At 39.0% G+C, this 16,786-nt stretch overlaps 1 protein-coding gene across 1 annotated transcript in view; it reads right to left on the bottom strand.

Annotated features, from left to right (window-relative positions):
* Cntnap4 (contactin associated protein like 4) overlaps positions 1-16,786 on the bottom strand; it is a 303,201-nt gene that overhangs the window by 197,048 nt on the left and 89,367 nt on the right. Inside the window, exon 3 of the mRNA XM_008822985.2 lies at positions 14,755-14,948. Within this exon, the coding sequence (XP_008821207.1) occupies positions 14,755-14,948 (194 nt within the window). The remainder of the gene's footprint in view (positions 1-14,754; positions 14,949-16,786) is intronic.

Consider the following 16,786-nt stretch of genomic DNA (forward strand, 5'->3'; position numbering starts at 1 on the left):
CAGTTAAAGTCACTGGAACATTTAGAAGCAATTCACCAACTCTGGACATCCATTACACTGTTGAGCCCGTGGTGCTGTTATCTGTCCTTCATCCCTTTTTACACCTGACGCTGAATGAAGCCTGCTCAATCAAAGTCAGTCAGAATGCCAGTCTTGCCCCAGCACTGCTGCTGTGAGTGAATCGAAGCCTACATTGCTAGAGTGTACACTTTACCAATTTATACTCTTTATTTTAATGTTTTTATGCAAGTTCTCATGCAGTTTTCTAAAACTATCTAACTTTCCATTTTATCTCTCTATGGCATCTGATTTTAATCCTATTGTGTAAAAAGAAAAGCCCAATTCTAATATTATGCTTAGCTTTCTATTGTTCTATATTTTCTACTTATACTTCTGAATATGAATGGTTTAATTTAATTATCTAGAACCTATTTTTGTGTAAAAAGGTGCACCTGGAAAAGTATAGCTCACCAAGGTCCATATTGACTGATGTGAATTTCCTTACATATTTTTGCCTTTATTACACTTACTCTGTGTGTGTGTGTGTGTGTGTGTGTGTGTGTGTGTGTGTGTGTGTGTGTCCAAGGCTTAGAAATCATTGTGGAAGAAGAGGCAGAAAGATTGTAAGTTGGGACTCTTGGTGGGCCAATGAATAGATCCACAATGAAGGACGTTGGAGGACACAAATCATGCTTTATAGGCCATATATATTCATTAAATTGGGCAGGGGTCTGTGGGGGGGAGGTGTTGATAGGGGAGGGGATCTAAATGCCATCAAGCTATAGTGTATGAAAATCACAAAAATTCAATTATACAAAATGCAAATAAAAGTGTATTTGGCCTTGATAGTGAACATTCTATTTCTGTATTATGTTTTAATGTACTAATATCAATGTGTTTTCACTAAAAAATATAATGAACTTTCATAACTCATAGATTTTCCTTAGTACTATTACTTTTTTAATTGGCTTAGATATTTTCTGACATAATTGTTCTACATGAAATTTAGAATTATCTCATTTTAGCATTATTTTAGGTATACTATAAAGCTCTAAAATGCCATGTTCTATTAAAAGACAGATGTCTCTTCCATTTAATGTAATCTCTTCTGCCATTAAGTAACATTGTTTTTATATCTTATGTATTTTCTACTAAAATTTTCCTTGATATTTATATTGATTCATTTCCAAATAGAAGTCAGGCATGGTGGCTCATACCTACTAAGCCAGCATGTAGGAGGCTGAGGCAGGAGGATTACCATAATTTGCAAGCCAGGCTGAACTACAAAGTGAGACTGTGTCTCAAGAAAATAAAAAAAAATCGAAAACAGGAAAATAAGTAAGTGGACTGAAATTTCTTTTGTATTGTGCACCTAGATATTTATATGCTTATATATAAGAAAATGAATTAATTATTCTAAAAATTAATATTGTTCTTAGGTATATTATTGGGCTATCTTTAAAAAAAAACAGATGATTATTCTCTTAGTTTATTTCTTTTAATGTGAACCACATGCATGCAATGCCTGTGGAAGTCAGCAAAGGGTTTTGGATCCCCTGAAACTGGAGTTATGGATGGTTGTTAGCCACCACGTGGATGCTGGGAACTGAACCCAAGTCCTCTGCAAGATCATCCATTAACCTCTGAGCCATTGCTCCAGCCCTGATTCTCTTAGATCTTTAGGGAAATGTAAATTAAAACTACCTTAAGGTTTCACCTTACCCCAATCAGACTGGCTAAGATCAAGAGAACAAATGATACCAAGTGCTGGCAAGGATGTGGAGAAAGGGGAATGCTCATTCACTGCTGGTGGGATTGCAAACTTGTGCAACCCCTATGGGAAACAGTGTGAAGAACTCTAAAAAACTAAAAATAAGCCTACCATATGACCCGGTTATACCACCCCTTGGCATATATCCAAAGGACTCATCCTATTGTAGAGACACTTGTACAACTATGTTTGTTGCTGCTCTTTTCACAATACCTAAGAGATGGAAGCAACCTAAGAGCCCCTCAACTGACGAATGGTTAACGAAATGGTATTTACACAGTGGAGTTCTATTCAGCAGTAGGGAAAGATGAAATAATGAAATTTGCAGGTAATTGGATGGATCTAGAAACTTTTATACTAAGTGAAGTAACACAGACTCAGAAAAACAAAAGACATATGTTCTCCCTCATTTTTGGATCCTAGCACTAAATCCTTTTAAATTCCATGCTCTTTTAATAAGATGATACTGTACAGCAGTCTCTTCTGCGTGAAATAACTACCATCATCATGACTTCAACAGTACCTGATTGCTAAACATCGTCACAATTGGGCTTGTAGATGGTTGTGCTCCATCATTAAAGGAGGGGCAAGCAGGGTCATTGGACCCTCACCAGAGTATCTAGTCACTCTTCCCAGCCAACTCTATGTAATTTGGCCCTAATCACACATGGTCTCCTGGATTTAGGAAGGACTAAAGTATATAATCTGGGGAAGGCTAGGAGGAGAGAGCATGACCCATGCTGGGTAAAGGCTTTCCAGTGTGTGTGTCCTCGGGTCATTCATACACCTCATCAACCCCTCAGCCATCTCTATTAGTAAGCTCAGTAACCATTGGTTCCACAGGAAAACTTTAATCAAATATTGGTTTGACGCTAGAACCTTAGAAGGGGATAAACATTGCTTAGTATCCCAAGGAAAAGAATTCTCACAACAGATGGAAAATTTGTTAATGTTATGTCTCATTATTATTTAAAAAGAAAATGAGAATGTAAAAGATGTTAAAATGATATGGAGATATTTTCCAAAATAGAATAAAGAGAAAGCCTATGCAATTGCTGAAGGTCTGTGGAGGTTTGTTATGATATATAAAGGATGAAACAAAAATAATATACACATAATCTTAAATTTTCTAAGGTCATAATTTAGATAACTCATTTAAGGAACAAAATATATGTCTATTCAAGATTTATTTGAGAACATTTGGTTTTGGCCCAAATGGTAATCCCTAATTACCATAGCACATGGTAATTAAAAGTACCAGACTGGTGGAACTAACCTTCTTGGATGTTTAACAGCCATACTTTGAGGCCTATACTAATCTGGTCATAGGGACTTAAAGAACAGTTTTTGCCCCTTGCCCTCCAAGGTTGACTAAGTTCCAGGGGACTATGGAGTATCTCTCAAAGTGTCCTGTAACTATGGTGAGTCACCTGTCCTCTTGCTCAGGGAGGCCATGGAGTCCCCACCAGATAGACTTGAATCAGTGTCCAGTCTACAGAGCAAAGCAAAGCCAACCATGGTTGAGCAGGACCTTTGACTTATCTTCACATAGATGGAACTGGTAAAAGAACGGAGCCAGAGGCTCTTCCCAAGCCCATGTGACCCCTAAGGAGCATATCCTCAAACAGCCTTAAAAGTAAAAATAAATTGGTTTATTTAGGCCAACTATATGGTCTTAAATACCCAAAAAGAAAGTATAACCAAAGATTAAAGTAATTAATATATTTCTTTAAGAGTTCAAGGGGTTACACTTCCCTCACATTAGGCTTAAGTCTATATAAAATATTATTTAGACAACTATTTTACATTGATGATTTTGTTCCTAATCATAAAGTGCTGCTCAGATGTAAGAGTTCAAATCTTGGTCTACAATACTGTAGTACCTACCTGTAGCTAAGGGAGACAACCCACTATTGTTTTAAAATGATGGCTAAATTTGTTTTCTCCCCCTATCTAGAAGCCTTTGAGAGGGAACTAACACTCCAACAGCTATCAAAGTGTCTGAAAACAAATTCTGAGTCCATCACTCTCAAGTCCAGCCTTGGCAGACAAAAGAAAAATGAGGAAGAACCCAATAGAGGGATGCTTTTGGAAGCTCTTGTCAAGAAATCGCAATGGACTCTGATATGAATATTTGAAATTTGCCCTGTTTTGACTTTTGTCTGGTTACCTGTCTAGAACTTGTAATGCTAACTAATCTTGCCTTTACTTCTCCTTCACATCTCCTAGGCACCAGTCAAGGACTTTCTTTTCTCCCTACAGTTAAGAGTTATGCAATTTGGGAGTCTTTTAGATACCCACTGAAGGGGTACCCCAATTGCCTCACCCTGTGTCCCTGTTTAGCATGGAAGAAGCCAGAGTAGTCTGTGCCCCAATTCCCCATCAGCAATTTGGGTAACCTCTTCAGAGGATGGTGCGATAAGAATAGAAGGTAGGAATTGACTAGGCAGTTAGGGTAAAAAGACCACAAAGAAAAGTAGCCAGTTTCTTGGCTAAAAGTTAAAATGTCTTTGGGCCTCTTAGCAACATACTCTGTTCCAAAGGCAAAAAAGTCAAAAGAATTTGGGAGTTCTTATGCAATCCCTCAAAGATTTTAGGGTTACTTCTTCAGAGGAGGGAATGTTAGAGTAGCAAAAAGCCCCATAAAAAAGAAAGTACACAAAGTTTTCAGGAAAAAGTGATGGGGAGGAGTTGGAGGGGAGGGAGTGGGCGTGGATTTGATCAAAACACCTTATATGCATATATGAAATTCTCAATAAAAATCTTAAAGTTAAAAAAAGTCCTTTGAAAAATGAAATGCTCCTGATTAATATCAGATTTCTATAAAGCTACACTGTATAATTTCTGGGGTATTCTTTAAAGGAATTGAAAGCTTTCAAGGAGTGGGAAAAAAATTATGCTTACAGAAAATGATCAGGAGCCTGAGAGGCATGTCAAGAGTTTAGAGCACTTGCTCTGCAATGATGAGAACTGGAGTTCAGATTCCAGCACAGTTGTAACAAGTAGAGTGTCCTGAGCACACCTGTCACCCAGGTCTGAGAGGATAGAGACCAGAGGATGTCTGGGGCTTACTCCAGCCTAGCCAAGAAAACTGAGTCCCAGTTCAGGGAGAGACTCTACCTCAAAAGAATAGGCAGGGAGTAACAGCATGGGACAGTCAACACGTTCTGGCATTTTTTGAATAGGTACACACATCTGTACATATGTGTGCATACACACACAGAAACATATATAAATAAATCTTTTCAAAAAATCCTTAGCCGAAAGAAGGCAGTAAAAGAAAACAAGTGAAACATAGAACATATGTACCTACCTACATGCAGGCAAGGCACTCACACACATAAAGTAAAAATAAATAAATAATAAAATAAAAAGATAACATGTTTTTTAAAGTCTAAAGGTCACCTAAGACAGACATTAAATCAAAAGGCATTATTGAATATAGTCACTTCATAATAATGCTAAACTAGCCAGTAAGTTAACTGTAAATGTTTAAATTATCCAATAACAGTATCAAAATATATGACTCAAAGTTTAGTAGAGCTAAACAATGTCATCATTTCACCATTGAATTTCATCATTCAATTAAAAAATATTTTATTATTAAAAAAACATAAAGATATCAGTTCCAAATCTAAGCTCATCTTTTCTAGTTTATGTATTTCTCTATCCTCTTCTCTAACTGCACCACACTTGAGAAGTTTGAACAAGGATGGAACATTAGGAAAGTGAGGCTAAAGTAGTAGTTTTGCTTAGTCAAATAAAATAATAAACACTTCAAAAGGACGGAATTTCTTTCAAGGGAGGGAAAACACCCGGTGTAACCACCTGGGACTAGAGAATGAAGAAAACCTGAAGCAGACATCTGAGACGTTCACATCACAGCAATGCTAACAGGGAACAGAGGGAAGGGGGTGATGGTGGTGTCACTGAATGTCATATGGTCAAATGGGAGATGTGAGTCATAACACTGTACAGCCATGTTCCTCTCTGATCAGTGATTTGAGGATGTCCTTGATGAAGTGTACACTTTGAGGAGGTACCAAACCAAAATTCCTGCTGGCTCTAATCACTATCTTCAAACGTGTTATTTCCTTGCACAGAGACAGATGAACTTGAGAAAAGTTAAGCAAATAATAACATTTTTCCTGCATTGTTGCATTTGTTAATTGATGTTTATATATGTGTGTATATGTATATATAGATGTGTGTGTGTTTCTTGTATATCATATATAGATATAGATATAGAATTACAATCATACATATACATTGGAATTTTATGAAAAAGAGCTGATATAAAAAGCTACAGAAGGGAAACAGGTTCAAAGAGGTAAAACTGACCAGACTACTTGATAGAGAAGTTGTCTACGAAATTAGCCACTCTGACTCACAGTTGAAATGATATTGCAAAGCCACTTATTTAAAAAAAGTGCAGCCAATGTGGAAAGCAGTACACAGTACAGAGGTTCCCAAAAGATTAAAAATAGAATTGTGATCCAGCAACCCTACTTCTGGGTATTTATCCAAAAGAATTGAAATTAGAGTCACAAAGAGAAGTTTGCATGCCCTCCTCCATTTATGGCAACAACATTCACAATAATCAAGTCGAAGAGTCAAAATGCAAGAGTCAGAATGCACTGGCTCCATTTTGGCTAGCTGTTTCAGGCAAGCCCAGGCATGTTGTAAATCTCCACTTACTACTCCCCCACCCCCGAAAGCTATAGGTTAAGCAAGCCCGGGCATATAAAAGCCTTATAAGGTAAAAACAGAAACTTCTGGCCCCACAGATAACAGTCAGTACATTCCAATGTCCTAAAGGCAGCCCCTATCAATAAGAATCTTCCCCGTACTCAGGGCATATAGGACCATTCAATCATTTTAAAGGATGCTTGGCACATGTGGGTTTCTGTGAAACTTCCACATAAAAGCGTACCCCACACTAGTTCGGGGCTCTCAGTGTGGATCCGCGCATTGGTGAAATCTGAGGGCCCGAGCTTAAGCCCGAATAAAGGCTCTTTGCTTTTGCATACTCTCCGGACTCCTTGGTGGTCATTGGGGGTCACAGGATCGGGGTGCAACACGAGGTATGGGTGGAAGCAACCTAAATGTCCACAGATAGATGATGTGATGGTTTGAATGAAAATGTCTCCCATAGGCTCCAAGTGTTTTGACATTTTGTCCCCAGATGATGGCACTGTTTTGGGAGGTTTTAGAAGGTGCAGGTATCCTGGAGGAAGCACGTCACTGGGGGTGGGCTTACAGAGCTCTTAAGCCTTGCGGGATATCCAGTCGCCCTCTTGCTTCCTGTGCCTGCATGATGATGTGAGAGCTTAGCTTCTGCTGCTCCTGGTCCAGCCACCTCCAGCCACCATGCTTCCCTGCCATGATGGACTGTAATTCCCCTGGAACTGTAAGCTCAAATAAACTCTTCCTTCTATAAGTTGCTCAGCTCAGTGTTTCTATCACAGCAACAGAACAGTGACTAATACAGATGAATAGGTAAAGAGAATGTGTAATAAGAATACAGTGCACTGGTACTTGGCCCTAGAAAAAGAGGCACACAAATGATGGAGAGGGGTACTATGAAAGCAAACTTCTGGTTCAGGCATAGCTCACATGAACTCATACCACTCATGGCTACCTTCACAAGATCTGCACAAGATCAATCCAGCCAAAATTCTGGCATAGACAGGGAAGGGGCTCTTCAGGCCCCGTACTGAAAAGCCATCAGCAGTTGATAGCCACAGGGGAACGAGAATCATTCCTTTAGAATTTGTGGCCACCGGTAGATTTCTCAAGCTCCAGTGGATGATCCTATGTCCACACACATTTGGGAAGCACTAAGAGGATTTAGTGAGTTATCAAAAAGAGAAGAGAAGAAGAAGAAGAAGAAGAAGAAGAAGAAGAAGAAGAGGAGGAGGAGGAGGAGGAGGAGGAGAAGAAGGAGGAGAAGAAGAAATGACATGAAGTTGTGAGGGGGCCATGTTCAGGGGAATTTGGAAGAAGAAAATGAAAATGAATATGATCATGTTTGATTGTATATGTGTATAAAATTCTCAAGAATAAATAAAAGTTAATGTTAAGAAGTGAAAAACAAAAGAAAGGGCATTTCTCTAATGTAGATAAACCATGGTACATTGCCTTAGGTGAACTAAGCTAGTGATGGGACAAAAAACTGTGTGATTCCAGCTGCTGGAACAACTGTAATTGTCAAACACGTAGAAGCAAAGTGCAGAACGCTCCACCTTAGGAGGTGGGGGATGGTTGAAATGTAGCAACCACTCAAGAGGTTTAATGTTACAGATGCAAAAGGTGATTAAGTCCCAAACAGCAGATGTACAACAGAGTGCTTATAGCTAACAATACTTTCTTGCACACTTAAAAATTGTGTTAAGAGGATAAATTTAATGTTAGGTGTCAACACAATTTTATTTTTTTATATTTTATTTATGATTTATTATTTTGTGTGTATGAGTATATTACCTGCCTGTGTATATATGCACCAATATCATGCAATGCCCCAGGAGGTTCAGAAGAGGGCATCAGATCCCATGGAAATGGAGTTCCTGAAGGTTGCTAGTCACCATGTGGATGCTGGGATTCAAACCCAGGTCCTCTGCAAGAACAGCCAGTGTCTTAACCTCTGAGCCAACTCTCCAGCCCCCCTACACCACAATTTTAAAAGAAAAAGCTACCTCTTAACACAAAGTGTTAATTATTTTCGAAGGGTGTAGAACTCATAGTTTCATAGGAATGGAAACAGGAAACTTCCTGAAAATACAGGCTAATAATGTAGGCTTCCATTGAAAAATGCCTTTGGGGGATTAATGTCTTAAAAGGCAGACACACCTTAAGGCACTCTTAGGCATCAGCCAAGTACTGTAGCAAGCATCCAAATGCATTAAGCTTGACAGTTTGACATGCTGACACAAATGGCATTAGTACCAATGAACTTCATATCACTGCAGGTGCTTGTAGATGTAGGTCACTAGAATAAGGGCTCAACACAGGGAAGGATTTAGGGAGAATGCCACTTGTGAGGAGGGGACACCATCTAGGTTTCTGCAAACCTTCCTTACAGTTCTGCCTCCCCAGGATATGTATTAATTCCACATGAAATAACACATGGTAAAATATCTTTGCAGGCAGTTTTCCATCTTGTCTGACAGGATTGACGACACAGTCATTCACAGTGTTAATAGTGGTTTGACTAGTGTGTAATACATAGTACTTTTGTCTAACTGACTATACTGTGTCACAGGATCTCTGTCTTTCATCAGCCTTACTCAGAACCATGACACTTGTAGTTAAGAAACAAAGATGTGGGGCTGGATGCCTCAGAGGTTAAGAGCATATACTGCTTTTGCAGAGAACCAGAGTTCAGTTCCCAGCACCCACTTTGGGTGGTTCACAACTGCCTGTAGCACCAGCTCCGGGGCTCTGATGGCCTCTTCTGGCCTCCAGAGGCACCTGCACCTATGTAGCATCGGTTCACATAGGTGTACACATACACACAAAATAAAAAATAAATACTCTTTAAAAAGAAAGATGTGCTAACTTCTTTACTTGAAAAATCAAATACATTCTGTTATATATATTAAGTCCTATCCAGTCAAGCATTTGTACCCAGATGTCCCTTGGTGCAAGTTCATCCACTGGAGTCTAGTCAACCTATCCAAAGTTGCTCCCTTAAAGAAGATCTACTCTCCCTCATCCAGGCTGGCCTCTGTTTCCTACTGTTCATGTACCAATTCTATGTTACAATCTTTCTGTCCCCTCTTCCAAGGTCCTTGAGCCATGGTTGGGTGAGGTTTAATATAGGTGTTCTTGACCAGGAAGACACACTCTGCAGACTCTTATTGCCTAGAACTTAGTTTTGGCCTTCTGTGTGCCTCACACTCTGATGTATGAAGAAGAATTGCTTGTGAGAGTTGAGGGATGTATTAGTGTTCTCTCTACCTTGTGTTCTGCTGTGTTCCACAAGCTATAGGTGTAGAGGACCCACTCACTGTAGATGTGTCACTAGAGCTGGGGGGGTCATGGAGGCATGGATGGGAAAGGGGCTCTAATTTGATTAAGATCTATTATATGAAATGCAAAATTTCAATAAAACTATTTTTTAAGTCAGATACCACTGAAATCCACAAAAATATTCTTGTGTTTCACAGTCATCTTTGTTGAATGATTTAGAATGTTCATTCCATTCCGTTCCCTACCGTTGTGGTGAACAGGACAAAAGAATCTTGGGGGTTTATCAGAGAAAATTTGGAGACTCTGACTCTAAAGTTCTTGCACATGTTGACTTACTGAAAATAATTTCTAAGATGTTGGTTTCATATTTCTGCAATTGTTGTTAAATGAGTTAAAATTATACCTTGCATTTGCTTTTCATTGCTTGCAATAAACTAGCTAAAAAGAGTCTTTTCATCATGAATGCTGAGGGATTTTATTTTGTCTTCAACTTAAGGGAACAATTTTAGCGGCCCTCATTTTCTAAATTTTCATAAAATATGTATGCACCATTCAGCCAAGTACTTTAGAGAAATTATATCTGATGAACATTAGACCATACATTGTATTCTAAAGAAATGATTTAATGTGTTTTTAAAATATCATATGCCTACCAAGTTTACATTTTCATTAACTGACCTGCATAGATAATAAATAAAATAATTCATCTTTCCTCTAAATGGTTATTTGTAAGAAGCTCAGAAGAGCTTTTGGCTAATTCTTTCGGAGAGGAGACAGTCATTGACCTGAGATTAGCTGAGTGGAGAAATGAAGGCTCTTACTTCAATGTTTCAATCCATGTTAAAAGTTTTTACTGCGTTGTTTTTACCTAAACCAATAACACTTTTCTTTCTCTTCCGATCACATGCTCGTATAATGCCTTATGTGTTCTCTAACTCTCTTCCATAGATTAATTTGTGTCATCTGAGACATACTGGAAAGCCATTAAATGAAATTGGCACTTTTGTATAATTAGTGTGCATCCCATAATATCTAGAAAAACTAGGGGAAATCTCAAAAAGCAAGCTAGGAAATGCACTTTGGTAAAATTGCAAAAGGTTAAATTCCTTACTATGCATATAAATCCAAGACTATTCTTCAACTTAAAACACTTCAAGTTGAAATGGTTTGTGTTCTTCCAGATGGAAAAGTCAAGACCCAGGGTATAAAGTTCCCTGACTCTTCTGTATTTGTCAACTACAGAATCACAAAGGAGTTCCTCTCAGAGCATATAGGAAAAAGAATATGCAGGAAAACAACAGTACAGCCTACCGGTGACAAGCAGCAGATGTTAATATACAAATATTAAGTATATAACTGTAAATAAGAGGTGAAGGTGTTAATATTAAACATATATTGTGATAGATGACGGGTGCCATAGTTTGGTTTCTTTTTCTGTGATGAAACACTGTGGGAGGCAAGGGTTTAAATCCCAATCACAGTTCATCCTTAAAGGAGGCCAGGGCAAGAACACAGGGCAGAAACCTGGAGGCAGGAACTGAAGCAAAGACCAGAGAGGAATGATTCATACTGGCTTGTTCCTCCAGCTTGTATTCAGCCTACTTTCTTATACAGCCCAGGCCCACCTGCCTAAGGGAGGCACCACCCACAATGGGCTGGGCCATCCCATATCATTCACTCAACAATCAAGAAAATGCCTAACATACTTGCCCACAGGTAAACTCAATAGAGGAAGTTCCTCAGTTGAGGTTCTCTCTTCCCAGATGTATCAAGTAGACATGTGAAGCTATCCAGCACAATAGATGATTTATAGATGATAGATGATTTATAAAATATAGCTGACATATAGGTAAATAGGAGGTAGAGGATAGATAGATGATAGATAGAAGATAGATAGATGATTGATAGATAGATGATAGGTGATAGATGATAGATAGATAGATAGATAGATAGATAGATAGATAGATAGATAGATGATAGATAGATAGATAGATAGATAGATAGATAGATAGCTATTTTACCTCCACAATGACAACACCTCCTGTGGTCATGAAATCTGTTACAATATGCTAACTTTGATCTTGATACTTAAAGTGATCCATCACCTTTCTTTAATCACATCCAAAGGTTTTGACTGGTCCTTCCCAAACTTGGCAGTTCCATCTATTGAGAGTTTTCTTTTGTGTTTTGTTTCTGTTTTGCAGGGCTGTGGATCAAACCTAAGGGCCTAGTGCATGCTAGGCAACTGCTATAGCACTGAGCTAAATTCACCAGTTCTCATCTGACAGGTAATCGCATTGGTTGTTCCAGGAGAAACTGTATTTCTGGATGTTTCATATTCCCAGCTACATAAAATACTTCTCTTAATCCTTCAGTAGTCTGAGCTATAATGCTTCAAGACTTATGTAAGCCTTTTTTTGACAAATTAAATCTATAATAACCTCCATATTCCATCCATTTCCAAATCTTCAGGAACTGAAACAGAGACCTTGGAGAAAAGTTGTTTATCTGCTTGCTCCCAAGGTCAACTTCAGCTATCTTTCTTATATAGCCCAGGCCCACCTGCCTAGGGATGGCAACACCCACAGTGGGCTGAGCTCTCCTACATCAATTAGAAATCAAGAAAATACTCCACAGGTATGCCCATAGGTCAATCGGTTAAAGGAAATTCCTCAATTGAGGTTCTCTCTCCTTAGGGGTGTCAAGATGACTACAGACTTTAGCCATCACACTAACTCAATGTATACTAAACTAGTAGATGAACAGGTAGGGAGATATCTATCATAGATGATAGATAGATAGATGATAGATAGATAGATAGGTGATAGATAGATGATAGATAGATAGATAGATAGATAGATGATAGATAGATAGATAGATAGATAGATAGATGGATGATGGATGGATGGTAGATTAGATGATTGATAGATGATAAATAGACAGACAGATAGATGGATATTAGATACTCAAATGAAGAGCTGATAGGGACGTGAAGGAATCATTTTTGCTAGTGTAATCAAAGGAATATCCTACAACAAAATGTATTTCATTCATTTAATTCATTTAGTATTTTTCAGCAACATTTCAGGCAGTGTTTGGCTTTGGGATATTCAGGTAGAAGGTTGCTGGCCCAGTCTTTATTTACAGGCAACTCACACTCAAGAGGAGAAGACCATGAGTAAGCCAATAGACTACACCGTGGTCTGGGTACCAGTGTCAGTTTAACAGTATTGCGACTGATGCTCTGCTTTTACTTCTACTGGCTTAGATTAGGAAGGCTATAAGTCATGTTGTCACTGCATTCTGAGCACCTCACTTTTATCAGGATTAAAGAAGGAAATAGTAACAAGTAACACCCAGACTTCACATTCCCTGGGTCTGATGAACAGAAACACAATAATTTTCATGATTTAAAAAGAAAATCAGAACCATATATTTTAATTAGTGCAGCTAAATATTAGCAAGCATTAACCACATCTTATCTAGTTTAAAATCCAATTCTTAATTTAGAAAAAGGGTAAAAGATAATCCAAATACCTAGTTAAAAGCAAATACCTCATTAAGCTTTTATTGTTATTGGCTGGTGATGACTATTTATTCTAGTCCTAGTTTGAACACCTCTCAAGTAACTACTCAACCATGATATCCACTTGTGCCTCTTCTTCTCCACTCTTACAAAGCTTCAACTTGCTTTGGATTTTAAGGTCATTTTTTTTTTTTCTTAAAAATGTGCATAGGCAACTTCTTCCAGTCTACTAGGGAAAAGACCACAGGCATTTCTCAGTTCAATTTACATCAATAAACATGGAGAAATGACCACTGAGCGCTTTCCAGAAACAAAGGTGAACGAATCAGCCTATTTCTTCAATGAGTTTATAATGTGTAACAGAGTTCCAAGAACTTTCAAAAGAGAGGCAACTGACAGGTCACAGAAAATTATCATTATGTGCCCAAATAGGCTTCCAAATTTTCTGTGTGCTGAGAATGATGCTTCATTAATTTACTCATCTACTCTTGTTCCAGCAGCTCAGCCAGAGGGGGAAAAATAGTTCTTTGATTGCAGTGTGTTGTCCCTGTCTCACAAAAGAGCCAAACACTCTTACAACAACAAAGAATTCATCTCTTTTTATCATCAAGCAAACTTCCTTTATCTTCCTTCTTCTATCAGGGGCTTTATATGCTCCCAGTGAATGCAAAAAACACCTCACTCTATCATAATCTGCCTCTTTCCTGGCCTCTGCCTTATAGAGGCTGAGCACCACAGCAGTTTATACACTTGTGTGTATATATTTGATATATAATATTATATATTATGATACATACAAGAATCATATATGTGCATGTATATACATACACTCCTATAACTCAAAATACAACTCCATGTATAAGCTGCTATATTCTTGAGAGCTCTAGATATTTCAGTCATCAAACAAAATAAAATAAATTAACTCTCTTGACTAGCTTCAAAGACAATGGAAAACTTCCATGTTATTTTATAGAACTCAGAACAGCTGACCTTCCTAAAACAAAGACCTCTAGACAGGCTGACTAAAACTCAGTATTTTTATACCACTCTTGCTTTATTATCTAGGTCTCCATGCTATTTAATGGACTAATTAATAGGACTGTCTCACCTTCTGAGGATTCTGAAATATACTTTCAAGGGGCTGGAGAGATGGTTCAGTGGTTAAGAGCTTTTACTGCTCTTGTAGAGGACCTCGGTTCAGCTCCCAACACCCTTTATTGCATGGTTCACAAATGCCTGTCACTTCAGCTCCAGGAGCTTCCACATCCTCTTCTGATCTCCAAAAGCACCTGCACACACGTCTTATAGATGGACAGATATGCACATAAATAAATGTTTTTATTTACTTTCAGTATTTTCATAAATTAATCATGCGTGTTTTACCTTGGAAATGGTTTGGGGATAATTCTAAAGAGCCTGTGCCTGCTTTATTTAAGAACTAGATAACCAAGCTTCAGAGACCATGCCTTTCGCTAAGGAAACATACCCAGATGCTGTCTTCCTGTCGATACTGCTTCCAGTTCCTGCCACTGTCACTGAACATCAGGAGGTAGCTGGTCACCCAGTTGGAGCTCCCATATCCACCTTGGGTAGCCACTGATGTGATTTCCATTCTCTCTCCAAGGTCAATCTGTAGCCACTGGTATTTGTTGGACACGAGTGGAGACCAGCCACCTGCTCCTTTTGCAAAAACAGAAGAACATTGGGAAAGAACTCATTAAAAATCCGTGAGTGGAGTCGGAAAGCTGGTGAGACTATATGGAATTAGGAAAGCTAAAATTCCAGGAGATGAGACTTCTTGTAATTACAGTAAAACATAGAAAAGCAAACATATAGTACAAGAGTTTATCTAGACCAGGCTGGCCTCGATCTCACAGCGATCCACCTACCTCTGCCTCCCGAATGCTTGGATTAAAGACATGCACCAGTATGCCCTGTTAAACTGCAGTTTTTTGTTGGTATAGTTTAACTTTGAATTTCTCTATATTTGCCCTTGAATAATAACTTGGGTGCTGAGACAAACACTTGCTGTACAGATGTGAGGGCTTGAGTTCCAATCCCCAAACCTCACATAAAGCCAGGCTTAATAGTACAAGACTGTAATCTCAGTGCTCCCAAGACAATATTAGAAGGCAGAAACAGGAGAGTCCCCAACAGGGTGAGGGGTGGCTAGCATGTTGTATGCACCAGTGAGCAACAGAGACCCTGCCTCAGATAAGATGGAAGGTGAGAACCAACACCCAAAGTTATCATCTAGCCTTCACATGTGTACCATGGCATACACAACACCACACACACACGCACACACGTGCACACACACACACATGCACACACAATTAATTAATTAATTAATTTAAGAAAAAACATGCCTTGGGAGTGGAGTTCCTTTGGTCCATAACTCCAGTAGCCTTGTTTAGACTAGCGAGCTTGTTGGGCTCTGGTCCAACTTGGGGTGGCTTGGTACCTTATGTTTAGCATTGCTGTGTGCTGTCCACAAGGGACACCTCTTGTTCTTCCAACCTGTTATCGGCATGCAAATTGTTCCTGAAAGATCTACAGCACGTCTTATATAGTACTGGGCCACAAACAGCTCTGAGGATTCTTGAGCCCTGTGTGGGAACTGTTGCTGTTGCATTATTTTTTTTAAACTATTTATTTATTTATTTATTTATTTATTTATTTATTTATTTAAAAAATTTTATGTGTATGAGTATATTGCCTGCATGTGTGTAAGTGCACCCATGTTGTGCAGTGCCCGTGAAGGACCAAAGAGGTGTCGGATCCCCTAGAACTAGAGTTAAGGACAGTTGTTAACCACCATGTGGGTGTTGGGATTTGAACCCGGGTCTTCTGCGAGAACAGCCAGTGCTCTGAACTGCTGAGCCATCTCTCCAGCCCCTGTTGCATTGTTTTGGTTTCTGAGCCTGCACTTCCTCCATGATTCACTTCTCAGGATGCAATCAGACAACATCCATCTCTCCCACTTACTCATCTACAGTAGGACTTTGTGTTTGGTGAACAAGTGAGTGCTTAGCAGCAGACACTCTGTGAAGCACTATTACTTACATCTCAAAGGAAACCATTTAGTAGAAGATGAGTCAGACACAGAGAGTTTGAACATCCTGTCCTTGCCAGAGCAGGGAAGAGGCTCTGTGCTCTCAGCAAGAACATAGTGGCACCTCTCAGATTGTCATATATGAAAGTAAGAATTTGTAGTTCCCAGAACATGGTGGGAAAGATCAGCAATCTTTAGCTGCAAGGTAGTAACAGCAACTTCCCACCCAGCTTAACCTCACATAAAGCCAGGACCATCTCTTTGTAATGCAGGCACATGAATGGGTGAGTTTTTCCTTCTGCCACCCTATATAATCTCACTTCTTCACCTCAAGGCCTATTAAAAGCTTGGACATTGAGGCGGGCTGAAGAGATGGCTCAGCGGTTAAGAGGACCGATTGTTCTTTCCAAGGATCCAGGTTCAATGCCCAGCAGCCACTAGGCTACTAAGAACATCTTTAATT

This window comes from Nannospalax galili, unplaced genomic scaffold, assembly GCF_000622305.1.
Source record: "Nannospalax galili isolate Female #2095 unplaced genomic scaffold, S.galili_v1.0 scaffold568, whole genome shotgun sequence".
Lineage (NCBI taxonomy): Eukaryota > Metazoa > Chordata > Mammalia > Rodentia > Spalacidae > Nannospalax > Nannospalax galili.